The sequence below is a fragment of the Panicum virgatum genome, chromosome 9N, assembly GCF_016808335.1.
Source record: "Panicum virgatum strain AP13 chromosome 9N, P.virgatum_v5, whole genome shotgun sequence".
Lineage (NCBI taxonomy): Eukaryota > Viridiplantae > Streptophyta > Magnoliopsida > Poales > Poaceae > Panicum > Panicum virgatum.
Genome location: NC_053153.1, coordinates 81,254,571 through 81,269,547, shown reverse-complemented (window position 1 = coordinate 81,269,547; position 14,977 = coordinate 81,254,571). Strand labels below are relative to the sequence as shown.

General features: G+C 46.6%; 1 protein-coding gene across 3 annotated transcripts in view; it reads left to right on the top strand.

Annotated features, from left to right (window-relative positions):
- Positions 1-11,484, top strand: part of LOC120688494 (callose synthase 9-like) — a 41,566-nt gene extending 30,082 nt beyond the window's left edge. For all 3 annotated transcript variants that reach the window (XM_039970835.1, XM_039970834.1, XM_039970836.1), the window contains exons 35-51: positions 74-197; positions 819-938; positions 1,390-1,505; positions 1,593-1,676; positions 1,773-1,885; positions 2,084-2,136; positions 2,976-3,152; positions 3,474-3,521; positions 7,078-7,236; positions 8,090-8,203; positions 8,289-8,377; positions 8,469-8,627; positions 8,718-8,820; positions 9,206-9,325; positions 10,113-10,163; positions 10,262-10,444; positions 10,891-11,484. In XM_039970835.1, the coding sequence (XP_039826769.1) occupies positions 74-197; positions 819-938; positions 1,390-1,505; positions 1,593-1,676; positions 1,773-1,885; positions 2,084-2,136; positions 2,976-3,152; positions 3,474-3,521; positions 7,078-7,236; positions 8,090-8,203; positions 8,289-8,377; positions 8,469-8,627; positions 8,718-8,820; positions 9,206-9,325; positions 10,113-10,163; positions 10,262-10,444; positions 10,891-11,127 (2,050 nt within the window). In that variant the 3' untranslated portion in view covers positions 11,128-11,484. The remainder of the gene's footprint in view (positions 1-73; positions 198-818; positions 939-1,389; positions 1,506-1,592; positions 1,677-1,772; positions 1,886-2,083; positions 2,137-2,975; positions 3,153-3,473; positions 3,522-7,077; positions 7,237-8,089; positions 8,204-8,288; positions 8,378-8,468; positions 8,628-8,717; positions 8,821-9,205; positions 9,326-10,112; positions 10,164-10,261; positions 10,445-10,890) is intronic.
- The last annotated feature ends 3,493 nt before the right edge of the window (positions 11,485-14,977 follow it).

Here is a 14,977-nt window from a genome sequence, read left to right as displayed (position 1 = left end):
AACTCTGAGGGCCCTTTTGTTCTGTTATTTGTTGTGTTACACAGCCTATAATATTTTGTATCATCTTTCTTAGGAATGAAGCTCTTAGAGTTGCTTACATCGACGAAGTTGAGAGCATTGAGAGCATTAAGAACGGAAAGCCCAGCACTAAGTATTACTCAAAGCTTGTTAAAGCTGATGTTCATGGGAAGGATAAGGTCAGTCATTAATAACACTCTATTTCGTATCTCCTTTTTTTTTGTAAAGAGCAAACTTTCTGTCCTTTATCTAGTCGTTTCTCACCCTTACCATGTCTTGTTAGAACTACCTTCTTGGCTTTAAATTCCCATTGCATGAATTAAATTCTTGAATGTCAGTAGTGTTGGAATATAAGTGAATTGCCCACCTCTCCCCATCAGCTTAAGCTTTTGGGTTGAACTGGTCGGTGCATGCAACTCAATATGATATCAAAGCCAAAGGTCTCGAGTTCGAATCCTGGTTAGCGCAGTTAAATAAAATAATTGCTGCTCGCTCCTGTTCCACGTCTGAGGCCTGAGGGAGCCTCCACGTGAGGGTGAGTGTTGGAATATATGTGAATTGCCCACCTCTCCCCATCAGCTTATGCTTTTGGGTTGAACTGGTCGGTGCATGCAACTCAATAAGTAGTTTGTACACCCTGGTTGATTACATGTGACAGGGTTTTGAATCCTTGAGTGCATTGGTTGCCATTCTAGATTTTGTAGCGGACTAGACTTTGCAGTGCAGTGCAGTGCAGCAAGGAAATTTATTTGAACATTACATTCATTCTCATATTCAATAGATTAAACTTTATCTTGCAGGAAATTTATTCCATTAAATTGCCTGGCAACCCAAAGCTTGGGGAGGGGAAACCCGAAAACCAAAATCATGCCATAATATTCACTCGTGGAAATGCAGTACAAACTATTGATATGAATCAGGTATACAAATGTGCTCTATTATGCCTTTTTTATTTTGATTTAATTTCCTATTGTAATTTTTCTTTGAAGTTTGAACCTTTTAAGGTAAATACTTGTTCACTTGATGATAAGTTGACTTGTAACCTGCCACCAGTTTTATGTGATGCATGTGATATACTGACTTCCATTTTTTGTAAAACTGCTCAAGTGATTGCCCACTTCCATACGAATTCCTTCTCGAATGTCACCCTCTCACTGAATATCAGATCAAATATAAGTGAAAATTGCCTTGTATTTGTCATTTATATTTTGTCCATGAATTTCTGCTATTAAGGCCAAATCTTTTTCAGTTTGACAAAAGGATTGAATGCAGACAAGTATGTTATCGATATTTTTATTGTTTGTTTGACTAGTGTGTCAGTTGGAAAATGTTATGTTTGTTTATCCAGCGCCTAGTTGTTTTGTTTTGTAGGACAATTACTTCGAGGAGGCACTTAAAATGAGAAACCTGCTCGAGGAGTTCTCTCTGAAGCGTGGCAAGCATTACCCTTCTATTCTTGGTGTTCGAGAGCATGTCTTCACGGGAAGGTATTATTCACTAACTTTTAGTGAATAAGTTATGTCAATTGAGTTCAAACAGTAAAATTGAGTTCTAACAACATTATGCTTCTATAGTGTTTCCTCCCTGGCCTCATTTATGTCTAATCAGGAAACTAGTTTCGTGACTTTAGGACAGCGTGTTCTTGCTAACCCACTGAAGTAAGTGCTTTTACATAATATATTTTCTATTTCACACGAGTATCAGCTAAAATTATGTGCGGTTAACACTAGAAACTTTTTTTTGGGTTTTTGCAGAGTGAGAATGCATTATGGCCATCCAGATGTTTTTGATAGAATTTTTCATATAACAAGGGGTGGAATCAGTAAGGCCTCACGAAGCATTAATATCAGTGAGGATATATATGCAGGTTAAACTTCTAGCCTTTTTTCCGCTTTTCCTCATTCTGAGAGCTATTTGTTCAGTCTCATTAAGTACTCACCACTATGATGTACTATTATTTGTGTGATTCTTAGGATTGTCCCTGTTAGATACTTAAGTAGTTGTTTTAACCCTATTAATATTAAGATTTTGGAGCAGAGCTTACTGATGCTTCTATGAACTGCAGGATTCAACTCAACTCTGCGTCAAGGCAGCATAACTCATCATGAGTATATTCAGGTTTAAATTCCCCTGCCATTGCTGTTTGAATTTTTTTCATTGGTATTACACCCTTGCTTTCCACTAGCTATATCATTCAAGAAAACCTCAAGCCTAGTTTGGCTGGTAGACTATAAAGACAAGCTATTAAGGTTCTATATGGAGACTTGGTTAGATAACAAAATCGAACCCATACATCATCACAGTTTCTTTTGTACTCTTGTTGTGCCATACGGTTGTGTGAGGAAGATTATTTACCATTTTGTCGAAGATAGATAAAGTTGGTTCCTAATGACAAATGTAACTGACTCTTGTATCTAGCTTGCAGTTATGGTTGTTAGTTAAGATTCTCATTAATCATACAGTTTGCATGCCCATGGATTTATATTTGTCTGGTCCAAATAAATGATGACTCAAACCTTTTTAAGACTAATTATTCAGCGTTGGACCTGTTACTAAACTTAAGCATGGCTGTTGTCACTCACAGAGCTTTATGGTTGTAGCTGGTTAGTCTGTGATTGGATCATTTGTTTGGCACCTCTATGGTGTCTTTTAGAGGCTAGTCACTGCTGCCACTTGATGGAAAAGGCTTATCTGAAAATCTTGTCCATCTTACCAAATAAGATATGTTACTTGCCCTGTTGATTCTACATGTACACATGCAGCGTATATGACACTCTGCCTCTAACTGAACTTATCTTGACCAGGAATTCTTTAATTTAGTGAACATTCTTACTGATGGTGAATCTCTTTGCTATTTTGCCACTTATGGACTTCCATTGCTTTCCGCTGTACTAATTAAACAGGGGCAACATTGCTGTCCTGCAAACACTTTGTTGACGTTAAAATTATTCTTGTAGGTGGGCAAAGGTAGGGATGTTGGACTTAATCAGATTGCAGTATTTGAAGGAAAAGTTGCTGGAGGAAACGGTGAACAAGTTCTTAGCCGAGACATATATAGACTCGGACAGCTTTTTGACTTCTTCAGGATGTTATCCTTCTACGTGACAACTGTTGGATTCTACTTCTGTACTATGGTAATTCAATTTTCCTTGCATGTTAAGATTTATCCAGTCAAATTGTTTTATTTCTGTCAATCTTCTGCTACTGTTGTGGAATGCACTGGTTACATCTTATCTCTGCATCAAGGATGATAAAGTCATAAAACAGTATTTTATGTTTACTGTTGACGGTTCTGAATCATCAGTATGACATCGCCAGATTACAGCAATCTTTGCTGATCTCTTCTGTATGATCTTTCCTATCATAAATTTTATCATTATGCTGAAGCTCATGCTATTATATTTGTTGCTTCCATCCTCAATGCTTCTGATCTTAAATTGGCTGTTCTTTTGCAGCTTACCGTGCTGACTGTGTACATATTTCTCTATGGGAAAACATATCTGGTAAGATGGAATATTTGCATAGTGTCTACTCATTTTTCTAAAAAGAAAACCTTTCTACTGTAGGATCTCCATTTGAGTCAGACATTTGCTAATTTTTGCATGTATATTTTGTTCATGGAAGTTTCCACCTGTTCCTGTTCTGTAGTCCAAATAATGAGCCATGCGCCCATGTCCTTTTCCACCTTTAATTTTTGCATGATTTGATATGTACTTGGCCAGATACGTGTTAAAAATCATCGAAAATTCCAAATAAATTTGGTGAATTAAAATTGGGAATACTGTGGACCACTTGCTGGAACTGAGGAAGTGAGGATTTAAGCATTGACATTCATCACAGGTGTCTGTTTCTACTTTCTAGCCTGAAGATAATGTTATCATCATAACAATATAACAAAAAGCCAAATGTTCAATGCAAATGAACACACTTATAACTTGATGTATTACATCATCTGTTGCTGTATATTAAGCCCATGTATAGAGGCCCATCTAGAAGCCTATGTGTAGGATCTATATATCCCACCCTTCTAGGGTTTGGAGGAATACAAGTCATTATTCTCTTCTATTCTCCCTCTCTTACATGGTATCGGACTAGCTCCATGGCCGCCGCCGCGCCGGCCCTCTCCTTCCCTCCCCTCCCCTCCTTCCCCCCTTGCTTCAGCCCCTGGCGTTGCGCCGGTCTGGCGCGGCCCGGCCGCTGCCCTGGCCATTCTTGAGCCAGTGGCCGGCCGCGGCAGCGCCGGCGGCCCCCGTGCACTCCTCTGCTCTGGCCACGGGCGGATCCCCTGCTGCTGCCGCCCTGGGCGCCGCGACATCCACCGCAGGGGGGGGGGGGCGGGGCCGCCGCCGCCAGGGCCGCTTCCCCCTCGCCCGGCCCGACCTGCCGCCGCCGCGGGCGGATCCCCTACTGCTGCCGTCCTGGGCGCCGGGGGCGCGCCGCTGCCGCCAGGGCCGCCGCCCCGTGGGCCTCCGCCCCTTGGGTCGCCGCCGCCGCCGCCCTTGCTACCGCCGCGGGCGCCGCTGCCATCGCCGCTGACTCGGCTGCAGCCACTGCCGCCGCCCTGGGCGCGGGCGCCGCGGCCGTGGGCGCGCCCAGCGCCGCCGCCTACGGCGCTGGGGCTGCGGGCGCTGGCGTGCCAGCCGCCCCTGGCCGTCGCCGCTACCGCCTCCCTCGCCGCCGCTCATGCCGCGCAGGCCGTCGCGCCCGCCGCGCACGCCGTCGCGCCTAGGGACCCCGCGCGGGCTGCTGCCTCTCTCGCCGCCGCGTGGCCTGCGTTCGGGATGCCCCCCACAGACGTGCCGTTCGCCGCCGCCGCCTTCAGCGGGCAGCCGATCGCCGCCGGCGCTGCTACGGCCAAAGCTGCTCTCGCCGCGGCCCTCCTCGCTGCAAAGACCCACCAGGCTCCGCCCTCTTGATCTGGATCCCGGACCGACCCCCTCCTTGGTGCTCCTCTCACCGGCCAGACCGGGAGGGGGAGGCCGCGGGCGTCGTTGTCGGGGCGGATGTGGTGGTGGTGCTGGCGGCGCTACCTCTGGTGGTACTGGTGGAGGCCGTCGGGGCACTCTGACCCCGACTCCGGCTCCCACTCCTGCTCTTGGCCTTGGAGGTACGTCCTGGCCATCCTTCAGTGCCCCATGGCCAGGGCGCATCCTGATGTGGCCGTTTCAGGGTCATTGGGGGGGGGCCTCGTCCTCAGCCCCAACCGGCGGCCATGCTCGCCGCTGCTGCTCCCCTGTTCGCGCAGTCCTTCAGCGCCATGGGGCGGACGCCGCCGGTCAGCACCGAGTGGATCGCCGACTCGGGTGCCTCCTTCCACACCACCCCACATGCCGGTATCCTCTCTTCTGTCCGACCCCCACACCCCTCTTGTCCTTCTTTCATCCTGGTTGGTGACGGGTCTTGCCTTCCTGTCACCGCCGTGGGTTCTGCTCCTGGCTCCTTTCGTCTTCCCAATGTCCTTGTTGCTCCTCAGATGGTTCATAACCTTTGTTCCATTCGTCAGTTTACAGCTGACAATTCTTGTTCCATCGAGTTTGATTCTTCTGGCCTCACTGTAAAGGATTCGGCCTCCCGGCGTCCGCTACTCCGGTGTGACAGCACGGGGCCCCTTTACACTCTTCGCCTTCCTTCTTCCGCTGCACCACTCTCGCCTTCTTCTTCGCCCTGGCCGTCTTGGTCTGCCGCTTTTGCCGCGACGCCGTCTTCCACCACCTGGCACCGCCGTCTTGTTCACCCTGGTCGCGACGTTCTGGCTCAGCTCAGTCGTAGTACCGATGTTCGTGGTACTAGGGCTCCTGCTGAGCCCCTTTGCCATGCCTGTCAGCTCGGTCGTCATGTTCGGCTCCTTTTTTCTTCTTCTTCGCATGCGAAGCATGCATTTGATCTTGTTCACTGAGACCTGTGGACCTCTCCTGTACTTAGCCTTTCTGGTTATAAGTACTATCTGGTGGTGATCGATGATTTCTCGCACTACTCTTGGACGTTTCCTTTGCGTGCCAAGTCTGTGACCTTCCCTACCCTCCTCCACTTCTTTGCCTGGGTGTCCACTTAGTTCGGCTTCACCGTTAAGGCCGTCCAGTGTGACAACGGGCGGGAGTTCGACAACTCCACCTCCCGTTCTTTCTTCTTCTCTCGGGGTGTTCAGCTACGTATGTCTTGTCCGTATACCTCTCCCGCTCCAGTGCCGAGGCGGAGTACCGTGCTGTCACTAACGGTGTGGCGGAGGCATCCTGGCTACGACAGCTCTTGGTGGAGCTCCACAGCCCGCTCGCCAAGAGCACGCTCGTCTACTGCGACAACGTTAGCGCCGTGTATCTCTCCACCAACCCCGTCCAGCATCAGCGGACGAAACACGTGGAGATTGACTTGCACTTCGTGCGCGACAGGGTCGCAATCGGCGATGTTCGGGTACTCCATGTCCCGACCACCTCTCCAGTTTGCTGACATCTTCACCAAGGGACTACCCTCCTCGACCTTCTCGGAGTTTCGCTCAAGCCTCAACGTAGCAGGTGGCTAGTTGTGGCTGGGGGGGGTATTTGCCCTTTGTACTTTCTTGTCCAGTCTTGAACACCGCTGCGCCGGTAGTTCAGACCGCGGGGGGGGGGGGGGGTGTTGGTGTATATTGAGCCCATGTATAGAGGTCCATGTGTAGGAACTATATATCCCACCCTTCTAGGGTTTGGAGGAATACAAGCCATTATTCTCTCCTATTCTCCCTCTCTTACATCATCGCCAAAAGAACATTAGTAGTATTTTCTTTGAAATATATTGACAGCTTTCCCAGCATATGCACTGCATCATTGGTTCATGTATTGTAGCCATACTGTGTTTTTTTGTACATGAATTAGCATATCAGAGCTGTTATTGAGGACTTCCTCAACTATCAGGCATTGCATTAATTTTAAATCTAGCATATGTGAGTTATATACTTTGCACCTATAGATCTCTACTCCTTTTCTTTTGATTTATTGGCCTTGGTTTCTGACAGTTTTTTCTGTATATTTCCAAACTTCCTCCATCGTGATCTTGACATATTCTGTTTGCCATTTGTTTGATTAGGCCTTATCTGGTGTTGGAGAATCGATTCAAAACAGAGCTGATATATTGCAGAACACAGCTTTGAATGCTGCTCTGAACACTCAATTTCTTTTCCAGATTGGTGTGTTTACTGCAGTTCCCATGATTCTTGGTTTCATCCTTGAATCAGGTGTCTTAACGGTATACCCTTTTCCCTGCAGGCTTCTGGATTAGCCTGTGAATTATGGTTGGTTACTTCTGTTTCTGGTGTGCCCTTAGGTTACAAATACTTTATTTTTGGCTTTAACCAGCCAAACTTTTGAAATTTGAGTATGTGACCACCAATTACTTTGGAAGCATAAAATCATGTAAATAGATTTGCCTTAAAAACACACTTCCATAACTAGTAGATGTAGCCAAACATCATACAGTTTATTTCAAAGTATTTTTTATTAATATAGTCTAGTTGAAACTTACTCAGCATCGGCTGAGATGGTTTGGACATGTCCAACGAAGGCCTCCTGAGGCGCCGGTGTGTAATGGGATCCTCGAGCTAGTCGATAATGTAAAGAGGGGTAGAGGTAGACCTAAACTGACGTGGGATGAGTCGGTTAAGAGAGACCTTAAGGATTGGAACATCTCTAAAGAGATAGCTTTGGATAGGAGCGCTTGGAGACTAGCTATCAATGTGCCTGAACCTTGAACTTATTTCTTTCGGGTTTCATCTCTAGCCTACCCCAACTTGCTTGGGAAAAAAGGCTATGTTGTTGTTGTTGTATAGTCTAGCTGAAAGGAGTGGTCAAAGTAACACATAGACTTTGATAAGTAAAATAATTCAAAATACCTTTTGTTTCCAGAGGAGTATATTTCTTAGAATTCCAATCTATTTTGTGGCATCATTAATGTTGTCTGGCTATATGAATTAGTAGTTTTCCTGGCAAGGCAGTGATAAGGAATGTTTCACTTTGTCTGGTTTTTTCACAAATCACAATTACACTTTCTAAAATTTAGCCAAAGAGTGATAAGGAATTTATTGTCAATGCATGGGATGCAGGCTTTTGTCCAATTTATCACAATGCAGTTCCAACTATGTTCTGTATTTTTCACTTTCTCACTTGGAACGAGGACTCATTACTTTGGCCGCGCAATATTACATGGAGGTGCAATGGTAAGCTTCTTCTAACAAAAGGTGGAACTCATTAGTTTCTGTGTTTCTCAATGATGATTTGATTTCTTTTTTAATTTATTACCAGTATAGAGCAACTGGCAGGGGTTTTGTGGTACGTCACATCAAGTTTGCTGAGAACTATCGCCTTTATTCACGAAGCCACTTTGTGAAAGGGTTTGTTATCACCAGAACTTACTTTCGAAATTACTTTGTGCAAATTTGATAGTACAAGATCATTTGTGTTGATTGTTCTTTGTTTTTGTAGGATGGAGGTTGCGCTTTTGTTGGTGATCTTTCTAGCATATGGTTTCAACAATGCTGGAGCAGTTGGCTATATTTTACTCTCTATAAGCAGTTGGTTTATGGTGCTGTCTTGGCTTTTTGCTCCCTACTTATTTAACCCATCTGGTTTTGAATGGCAGAAGTAAGCAGCTAAGCATTATCTGTATCGATGTACTGTTATGTTACTTCTGTTGTCAGTATGAAGATTACAAACCATTCGCCCTCCTCTCAGGATCGTCGAGGATTTCAGAGACTGGACAAATTGGCTGTTTTATCGAGGTGGTATTGGTGTCAAAGGAGAAGAAAGCTGGGAAGCTTGGTGGGAAGAAGAACTGGTAATTGAATTTGCCCTGTATTCACTTTAGCATTCAAGCTCAGTAGATCTATGTATGTCATATCTGTCTCGAACTCTCCATCGTCATTCTATCAATTCCTGAAATCATTTTTGTGAGTAGAACATTATGTGCATGACAGGCCTGAAGGGAAAAAGTAACTCTATAGCTAAACACTGTTGCACCTGATAACATTGAAGTTTACTGCTTCGTTGGGTTTCCATTCTCCATCAGTAATATAGCTGAAAAAAGAAAATAATCCATGAAGAACTATTCTATTAAATATATGCAGTTTTTAAAAGTTTCAAATATTTACCAATGGAATATAGTAGATTTCTTTTTACTAAAGCCAATGTATCTAAAACTATTCAATTGAAATACTTTTCAGCAACATATTTACACCATCAGAGGGAGGATACTGGAAACTATACTAAGCCTAAGGTTTTTCATCTTCCAATATGGAGTTGTTTACCACATGGATGCAAGCAATGACAGTACAGCGTTATTGGTATGTTAATGTTTCTGCTCCTATTTGCTGGGTGACATTAAATCGTGACACGATCGAATGCATGGGTTTCATGTATACAAAAATTATAACTTGATTTGACCATTTGACCTGGTCTAGGTTTTGTCCGCAAGGCCCCATGACTACCATATCGTATATGGACCTACTAATTGTTAGTCATTAGATACATCCTTGGCGATAATTTTTACTTCTCTCTTGTCTCTTCATGTTGCTTAAAAAAAGTATATTTCTAATGCAGAGAAAATAGGTGGTAAGTCTAGTTTTTCTCCTACGAATTGGAATCTGACTTCCAGAAAGTGATTCAAATTCGAACATTCAGTTTGAACCAAGCAAAGAACAGCTTGCGTGCATGTCATTTCAGTTTTTCACTTCCTGCAAACCTTGACTGAGGCCTTGAGTAATTATATTAGGAGGGCTGAGAGAACTAGTTACATGAAAGGTCAAAGCATGCCACTTCATGATCTCGAATTCTTGTACTGTAGAGTTTGACCATTTAATAGTTGTGACATTGCATGTAAAAAGGCAATATTTGAATTTGGCGTCACATCCATCAGACCTATTGGAAAAAACTGGACCTATGATAAGCAACTGATGGAAAGGCCATAAGGGACAGTTTTTTTTTCCCTAATACCATTTCTCCCTTTTCTTGGTTAGAGTATGGTAACACTGAAAAAATATAGTTCTCTGAATGTTTTGTGACTAAATGCCTCCAGTGACATTTTTCGCTTAGATGATCAGAATAATAGTAGTCAATTAATTGACACTGCAGGTGTATTGGATTTCTTGGGCTGTGCTTGGTGGCCTTCTTGTCCTCCTCTTGGTATGTACTATGTAGAATTTCTTATTTGTCAGTAACTAAAGTATACTTGGCTTCTGTTGATTAAGTTGTTTATTATGTTGTATTGTATCATTGTGCAGGTCTTTGGTTTAAACCCCAAGGCCATGGTACATTTTCAATTGTTCCTGCGTCTGGTCAAGAGCATAGCACTCTTGATGGTTTTGGCTGGTTTGATTGTGGCTATTGTGTTTACGAACCTCAGTGTCATAGATGTATTTGCTTCCATTCTAGCATTTGCGCCAACTGGGTGGGGAATTCTTTCGGTGAGTTTTCTGTTGCCAACTTTTATATCCATGAAAGTCCTTATGTTCAGTTTGTTTTTTCTTTATAGGTTTACTGAAAAAACTTGACATTCAAACTTGTGCCTGAAGCTCTGAATTATTGCATAACACATGCTAGAGTGTACACTGTAAACCTATATGCAAAAGTTTTTTTTTGTACGTAGCATTCATTTGCTGTTCACTCCATTTGCTTTCCACCCGACCAGTCAACTCTTTGCATTCAGATTGATTCGTTTGCAGTCCTAGGTACTCCCTCTGTCCCAAATTACTAGACTTTTTGGCTTTTCTAAATTCAAAGGCTTTAGTATTATATATATATAAATATAATAGTAAAGCCTATGAATCTAGAAAACCAAAACAACTAATAATTGGGACGGAGGGAGTACACTATAAACCTGGCATTCACATTTTTTTTTTGTTTTTTACAGATTGCCGTGGCATGGAAACCGATCGTGAAGAAATTAGGTTTGTGGAAGACAATACGCTCCCTAGCCCGCCTCTACGATGCTGGAATGGGGATGATCATTTTTGTTCCCATAGCGATCTGCTCGTGGTTTCCATTCATATCTACTTTCCAGACACGCCTTTTGTTCAACCAGGCCTTCAGCAGAGGTTTGGAGATTTCACTTATCCTTGCTGGCAACAATCCAAATGCAGGGATGTGATTGTGGCAGCTTTATTAGTTTGTAGCGATGTATATGTCTCCGTGTTGACCTATGTTGTTGGGTGTATATCTCAACGTTTAGCTGTAGTTACTAGTTGTGGCATTCCTTAATTTTGACATAATGATGTGTGGGCTGATTGCTTATCCAGCTAATGTGATGTGTAAGTATCCATGGAGGTTAGCTATAAGTCTCTTACATGTGATGAAATAGCGCGGCGTTCCACAGATCCAGCCCTCTGCACTGCTGTCTATTATGGGATTGTAACTTGTAAGTGGGTGCACCAGATGGAAATTAAGAAACTTAGGGGTGATGATTTTCTTCAGTTGCTTGAAAATGGGCCAAATTTCACTTGACCAATGGAAAACGCCAGATTGTACACTCTGTCCAAAATGAATAAAAAATCCTGCTGCTAGGCAATGGATTCTGTGGAGCGCAGGTGGAGTTAGCAAGATTCATTGCAGCTTTCTTAACTCTTCTTTGGGAATTAAAAGCGCAATTTCCAGTGACAAAGAAACGACTCATGCTGTAAGCAATTATATTTAGATTACTTTTCTTATATATCATAGAGTTGTCTCATTATTAATTGCCAAGCTAACGGAGCCGCGGTTTACAGCATCCGATGCAGATTCAAGGCACAGCAACAACCATTAAGCAACATTACCTCACAATTTAAATGTACCGATTTTTTTTTTTTGCGGGTAAAAGAGAGCTTTATTGATTAGTTCAAAGGATTACATCATTCTTGACGAGGTCGAGTACGCACGCAGGCGCACGGCCTCGCCAAAACTGCTATATGGGTGTTCCTTCGAGCTAACTGAGCTAAATCATGTACAACTAGATTACACTCTCTTATTACCTTGGCAATACGACAATCTACCAGCAACTGTGCTTGTGCTTTTGCCTCTGCAAGGCAGAAACTAAGCGTGGAGCGATCCTCCTTGGTCATCATAGCTTGACAGACACGGGAGCAATCTGTTCGATGACAACCGGTCCCTGGGACCATTGAGCCGCAAGTCGAAAACCTTCTAGACAAGCCTGAGCTTCCGCCTCTGCAGCATCCTAGCATCTGAACAACACACGCCATGCTGTGAAAACGACTTGGCCTTCACTGTCACGAGCTACAACACCGACACTCGCTTCTCCGGTTTGTGCCACATAAGAACCATCCACATCGATTTTCGTCCAGCCCGCCGGTGGGGGTTCCCAGGCTGTTTTGCCAAGTTGTTTAGATCCTGAACCGTCCTGTTTCCTGGGATTGGAGGGGGAGCAGGGTTGTTTCCCTTTGCTAGTCACCAGGTTCTCCTCCATGAAAATACCATCCAGCGTGGACTGCATGGAGCACAGGGCAAAAACAGCTTCTGTGATGCTCATAGGGCCCGATTGGTGCATGATATTATTGTGTATGGACCCACAGCAGCAGCTTTGTTAAATCTCTTTCAGTTGCAGAACATTGGTCAAGAAGCAGCAGCAACCAATCAGGACCGGTGTAACGGAACTTCTCTTCCTCTGGCAACTTCCAATGTTCTCTCATGGCTGCACGGAGCCTCTGTGCCCGTGGGCAGCTGACTGTGGCATGATAGCTTGTCTCCGGTTCACGATCACATAGAGGGCACGTATCACTAGTTTCCAGTCGCCTGTGGAATTTTGCTTTCCTAGTAGGCAAGGAATTCTTGGCAAGCTTCCAAGCAAAGAGGTTTACTTTTGGGGGGACTCGGCCGCTCCAGATATGCGACCAAAGTTTCCTTTCTCCTTCCGGAGCAGTGCTGGAGGATTGCACATCGTTTCCTCGCTTGATTCTAAGGGCTAGATTGTATACACTGTGTTAGCTTTCTAGGATCACACAGTCACGGATCGAGTAGGATTTCTTTCTCTTTTCTTGATCTGAGTACAAAAGGAGTCATAGATCTAGAACAAGAGTACACAGGAAGGGAGAAGTAGAGACCATCACCACCGGTGGAGCTTAAAGCGGCCATCAATGGTTCGTTGATGGAGATCCGCTCAAGGGCGGCGATGAGCGGTGCAGAGGAGTCGTGAGCGTAGCGCCGGAGTCGAGGACGGTGGCAGCGACGTCGATGGATTAGCGTCGACGGCGGCGGCTGTCGGTGTCCCGACCTGGGGGCCTGGATCCCAACTAATAAATGCTGCGTGTTTCCTCGTCCCAGATGATGATGCAAGAGGCAATCACAGTAACGCACGGTTTATCCTGGTTCCGGCCGTGGGGCCGTACGTCCAGCAAAGGGGGTGTGCGAGGGCACTGTATTATCTTGCACCCGGAGTGCTTGTAGTAGGGGATACAAGCGAGGCGAGAGAGGGAGGGAAGCTCCCAAATCTCTGCTAGGAGTGGAGTCGGTTGAGATGAGTGCTCGGTAGTCCCTGAACGTCCTCTTGGAGAGAGAAGCCAGAAAACCAGAGCCGAGCCTGCTACCAAAAAACCCCCGGCTAAAGGGAGCCCACCTCCTCCTTTTATAGTCACAAGGAGGGGCGGTGCACATGAGTGGGGGCATGGAAGTCGTCGTTTTCCCCTGAATCGCGGGGGTACAGTGGTTGGACACTGTAGGAAGTACACTGTGGGAAGGCGGCGCGCGGCGCTGTCGTCCTAGATTTCGTCCTTGGTTCTGCGAGGATCGCGCCGGTCGTCCTGCAGTGTCCCTGTAGGCGGCGCGCGTCGCCGATGTGTGGTCTTCCATATAGGGCGCGGTGGCGTTCGGTGGGCCCTGCGGACTAGAGTCCCGCATGCACCAGCGGCAGCGGGGTGCGTGGCGGCCCCGGGCCCCCCGGTCGGAGTGCGGGCGTGCACACTAGGAGGTCCGGGGGACGCGCAGCGGTCCCGGACTCCACAAGAGGGGAGTCCGGGACTCCGCTCGTGCGTGCTGAGTGCCCCTCTTGGAAGGACACGTGACATCGCCGTACCCCTTCCCCAGTGGGAGGTGAGTCCGGATGGTCGGTGTCGGCAGAATAGTAACGGGAGCAGTGCCGGACCCGTCTTGTCCCGCGTCGCATGTCCCACAGTGCTGCCACCGCCTCTGGGATGGCGGAGCGGTGACCGAAGTCAGCGGATGGGACCCCGGTCACATCCACTGTGGGAGTGGTGGCCTGACGCCGCATGTCCTTTGAGCCGTGGCAGAGTGGCCGGCTTTCAATGCCTTCGTACGGCGAGCGGTTGGGCGGCGGGGCCGTTTGTCCCTTGTGCTGAGAGACGGCCTCGAGCGAGGCGGAGAATGAGTCACCGCTCGAGGGTAGATCCGCTACCCCCGAGCGAGGCGGAGGTGCGTTGCGTGATCGAGGGTCCCGAAGGGAGCCCTCGAGCGAGGCGGAGAATGAGTCACCGCTCGAGGGTAGATCCGCTACCCTCGAGCGAGGCGGAGATTGTCCAGCGGGCTCGAGAGGGACCCTCGAGCGAGGCGGAGATCGTTCCGCGGGTTCGAGGGGGATGTGAATGGGCCGCGTGCTGGGCTTTATTGAGTCCTTTCCTTTCTTCCAGATTGGAAGGAGGCCGTGGGCTTAGTTGCCTTAACAGGTGTTTGTGTTTTTAAAAGCGGTCTTAGTACCCCGATTAGGGTGTCCCTAATTGTGATACCCGACAGTAGCCCCGAGGCTTTGGTTGAATCAGTGGGTTCGGCCAAAGGGTAATTCGGGGATTTCCCTTTTGACGTGATCAGTCAATGTCGCGCACTCGCCAGACGCGCCTGAGCACCAGCCCGGCGGATGTGACAACACGCCGGTCGGGACAGTACGCCCGTGGGGGGGGGAGTACTTCGAGGCACGCGCCTCTTTGTTTGTTTGTTTGTTTGAAGGACAAGACGTGTCCGCGCGCTGAGGGGGGCCAGGGTGATGGTAGCGCCCGCTGCTT